This window comes from Austrofundulus limnaeus, unplaced genomic scaffold (genome assembly GCF_001266775.1).
Source record: "Austrofundulus limnaeus strain Quisiro unplaced genomic scaffold, Austrofundulus_limnaeus-1.0 Scaffold94, whole genome shotgun sequence".
NCBI classification, from domain to species: Eukaryota; Metazoa; Chordata; class Actinopteri; order Cyprinodontiformes; family Rivulidae; genus Austrofundulus; species Austrofundulus limnaeus.
Window position 1 is genome coordinate 36,345 of NW_013952496.1, and position 4,758 is coordinate 41,102.

The 4,758-nt window shown below is 38.5% G+C and overlaps 1 protein-coding gene across 1 annotated transcript; it reads left to right on the top strand.

Annotated features, from left to right (window-relative positions):
- Positions 1–1,873: 1,873 nt before the first annotated feature.
- Positions 1,874–4,404, top strand: LOC106520549 (caskin-2; the record flags this gene model as incomplete). The annotated part of the gene is given in 3 exon segments (XM_014012723.1): positions 1,874–1,971; positions 3,797–3,942; positions 4,309–4,404. Coding segments are annotated over 3 exon segments (340 nt in total), but the record flags the coding sequence as incomplete, so codon positions are not given.
- Positions 4,405–4,758: the final 354 nt, after the last annotated feature.

Here is a 4,758-nt window from a genome sequence, read left to right on the forward strand (position 1 = left end):
TTACTCCAGATCCAGTATTCACAATTTCAATAAACTTGTTAAAACTGCTTTGGTGTTTGGCTCTGTGAAACTCAATCCCCCATTCATTACAGATATATACATATTTGTTGTCAAAATACCTTTTAGTACATATGTTGTTAAAATAAAATGAACAGTCCAATGATCATTTTACTGCTATGTATAAAGACTGCAAAGGCTGAAAAATCTTGAAGTCTGTGTGAAATTGGAGGTAGTTTGAGGATGAATTTTTAATGCTTTTTAAGCTAAAAAAGGGGGGGTCGTATTATACATGAGATCGTATTATAAACGAATAAATATGGTACATATACAGTAAATATATACAGTACATGCCTGAAACATTACATTAATGCATCCAAAAAAATTTAATATTAATGTTTTAATATTCATTTTGAAAAACATTTTTTGTGAGGTCACCTCCCAATAAATATCATTTTAGAAAATCTAACTTCTCAGTTTTAATCAATATTTTTACTTTTAATACTGTAAGAAAATATGTATTCAATAGACTGAAGTCAATATGAAAACCACCATTATTAAATAAAATGATTTGTAGAAGGAATAAAACCATACAACACCAGAATTCTGGAACCGAGTGAGGTTTATTTCCACCGGAGCTGACAAGGAAACCACACTGCCGAAAAACCAGGAAGTACATCAATTTATACATGATTCTTCATTGCCTGCGTTCGCCCCGTACTGACCTATGACTGAATCACAGGCATTCATACAAAAATCTCATCTACTGTTATCATAACGTTTTAATTATGTGTTATAATTCGGGCATGTAACTAATCTATATCAATCAAAACATAATAGATTAAACATTGTCAACATTATAAAAAGGAAAACCTAAAAATATAGTAAATATAGCTTTTAACATCAGTGCTAACCTCTAATAACTATAAATTTCTTCAATACTTAAGTACATTTTATGTCAGAAATTTACTTTTAATACTTAAGTACAAAAAATATCAGATACTTTAAGACTTTAACTCAAGTCATATTCTTAGAGGAGACTAACTTTTACCAAAGTAATTTCCTGGTAAGATACTTGTACTTTTACTCAAGTATCACTTTGTGGTACTTTATATAACACTGGTCTTCCTATAAGAATTTACATTTTAATCCCCACCTCCAGTGAATTATTCTCTACACCAGGGGTGTCCAAACTTATTCCCTCAGAGGGCCAAAATGAAAATCTACCCAAAGGCTGCGGGCCAAATGCAATAATATAATAGAGGAAATGCTAATACTTCTTAAATGAAGTGCTTTTACTTTTTATGATTAAGCCAAGAGCCAGTGCAGTGGCCCATATTTTGTTTGTTTGTGTTTTTAATCTGTACACTTGCTCAGGCAGGAAAGGACATTTCACACATGGATAAAATATGAGTATTTGCAGTCTTCTAAAGTTTTCAAATCTACATGTGTGCTTAAATCTAATATAAATATCTTCTTTGGATTCTTGTATTTTATTCATAATCTTAATATAATTCAGTGACAAAGTCAGCTATCTGTGCCACAGTCCCTTATTTAGTCATTGGGCCATTGGATGTAATTACTGTACATGGAAATACAGAGTTTCTACAGAGGATGACAGGCAATTAAAAACTACTGGTGGGCCAAATCAAATGGCTTGGCGGGCCAATTTTGGCCCGCGGGCCCCACTTTGGGCACCTCTGCTCTACACAGAGGAGTGATGAGAAGTTCCTCTTTCTCTGAAACTTCTGAAACTCACACATCATGATTATTCCATCCAACTCTTATTGTAGAATAAATATTAATTTTTGTTACAGAAACATATACTGTTTGTTTTAACCTGTCATGCTCCTGTTTCACCCCTGAATCTCCACAGCTTCTCTGCGCTGCACCACGCTGCTCTGACCGGGACCACCGAGCTGCTGTCTCTGCTGCTGGAGGCCCAGGCCACAGTGGACATCAAAGACATCAACGGTACCAGAACCGCTTCAGCAGCTGACCCAGAGTCAGCAAACACACTCACAGCTTCACAGCTACAGGGAGGAAAAAACGAAAACATGAAAAGAAATTCTGCCTTAACAAATCATATGGGGATTAGGCTGATCCTGAAACTTCCTTATCAGCTTAGACACTCTGTTGAAAAGAAGTTTTACTTATAAAGAAAATGTGTTCTCTTTGAAGTTTTGGTCAGTTGCAGTGGTCGCACTTCTGCAGTACATTTTCTCCGACCTCAGCAATGACTAGAATGAAAGTCAGAGCTCAGTGAGCCCAGAGCCACAAACTGTCTGCTGGTTTTCACTTCAGCTGTAAACTGTTGAGGAACTTACTTCAAACGTTAATCTGAACTTTTAGCTTATCTGCTTGTTTCCCAGTTATGGAAAACAGACTATTAAATTCAGTTTATCTGCAGCATCCAGTGACAGAAGCCATCTCAGGGCAGTATACAAGAAAAACATTCAAATCAGAAATCCTGTTCAGTACAAAGATCCAGACTCAAATTACATTCACGTCAATTCCAGCTACAACAAAAAACATTCACAGACTGTACATAATGAAACATCCTTTAATAACAATAATTACAGTTAGTCAAATATACAGAAGCAAGCAAATCTGTTAGATCTTCGCTTTATTGTAGTTAGTCATCCTGAGCAGAAAGCTGGTGAGGAACAGGAAGAAACCTGCAGCAGAAAACAGAGTGAGGACATGTGGTCAGTTTTTCCTCCAGCAGTCTGAGCCTATAGCAGCAGAACTAAGGAATAACGCAGGAAACCAACCATAACTATAGGATTTATCAAAAAAGAAAGCTCTGCCTCCCATTCTACTTTTAGAAACTCGAGGAACCACAAGTAAACCTGCAGTCTGAGAGTGAAGTGCTCTGATCTTTAGTTCAGGGGTGGTTGTGAACAAAGCACCTGTACAGGTAAAGCTGGATGATAATTCTGTAATGATATATACAGTATATTGATACACATGTTCAATATCAGCAGAAAACATGTCTGATATAATATTGAAAATTTCACTGGTTATAAACTGCAAACTGTTGACAACTCCCTGAATAAACTAGCATCTTTCAGCTAAACAACACAGAGAAAGCTAAGATTTACTTTCAAAATAAAAGCTTTAAGAGGTTACTATGGGACAAATGCCAGTTTAAAAAGTAATCACTTGCACTTTATTTTTAAATGGTTTCTTTCTCCCTCTTGTCGGCACATTCCAGCGACAGAGCACTAGCTTGCTGGACCAGTCCACCATTATAGGTTAATATGAAAATAATTATTGATTTAGGATGCAGCTACACTGAAATGGGGCATCTAAAAACTGAAGAGGGTGTCAGTACGATTCCCCAACAGCTAAAAGCCTGCAGCCAAACAACTAGAAAGAAGCCTGTGGAGTAACTGGCAGTAGCAGTTCCACGTTTCTCCACTGTGCCTCATAACTGCTTATAAATAAAATAAAACAAGAAAATGAGTGCAAAAGGAAATTGTGGATAAATTGTGGAAATGTCACCGTCACCAATTTATCAGACCGATGTTGTCTAAAACTAATGATTGATATCGACCAGTGTGAAACTCTTATGTTGTGATATGTTTTATGACCTCATCGCCCAGCCCTATATACAGGTAAATCACTGTAAGGGAACTAAATGAAGTATTGCTACCAGGTTTCTGACTCTTCATTACTTCTTCAAATTCTCTAATCCGTATTCTGTATACCTCTGTCATATTTTTGGATTTAAGTTGTATTCATAGCAATGATCCTAATATCTCTGAAAACTGCATGTCCTTGGTGTTTTCCTCAGGGATGCGTCCGCTCCATTATGCAGCCTGGCAGGGTAAATCTGACTCGGTCTTACTGCTGCTGAGAGCCGGTGCTTCAGTCAACTCCCCTTCACTTGACGGACAGATCCCCTTACACCTGTCTGCACAGTATGGGCACTATGAGGTGGTGAGTGCAGACACACACAGAAACCACTGCTGCCATTTCTCTGAAGTTTAAGTTTGGTCTCAGCTGGTATCATCCAGCATCAGTACCATCATTATCCACAGAGTCCTCTGCTTTAATGTCGTTTGTTTGGCTGCTGGATTATTCTAAAGAATAAACAAACACCTCCAGCTGAAATGCAACCCACCTCTTTAGCAGAGCACCATTAAACACAACCCTGACAGGACTTCAGCAGGAGCAGCTATCATATGATCCTGCTCTTTGTGTGAAAACAAAACACCAGAACACATGTAGGGGATAACTGGCTGTGCATAATACATGAGATGGGATAGCTTGCAGCATGTTTCACTCTGTCTCTTTGGCTCTCAGTCCGAGATGCTGCTGCAGCACCAGTCCAACCCCTGCCTCATGAACAAGGCGAGGAAGACTCCGCTGGATTTGGCCTGTGAGTTCGGCAGACTGAAGGTACAATGAACATTCACAAGCCTTTTCCATAGCTTGGGAAATCAAGCCAATGATCAAAGTGTTGTACACTGACTGACAGAAACTGTTCAGCACACAGACTGAGAGGTATGGTTTGGACATAATTTCTCCCACATGCAGTCCAGTGATAGGTGTGGAGCAGGAATGTATAGAACAGGCACCAGAGGGTATTTTGGTAGCATCACCTGCGGAGCGACAGTTTTACTGGTTAATGCTGGAGCGTCAGCAGACACAGAGGGCAGTGTTACCAGTGCTTGTTGGAGTCTGATAGAGGTCACATTGCGGATTTACATGAGACTGAATGGTTGTATTGTTCTATTGCTTTGAATGTGGGCT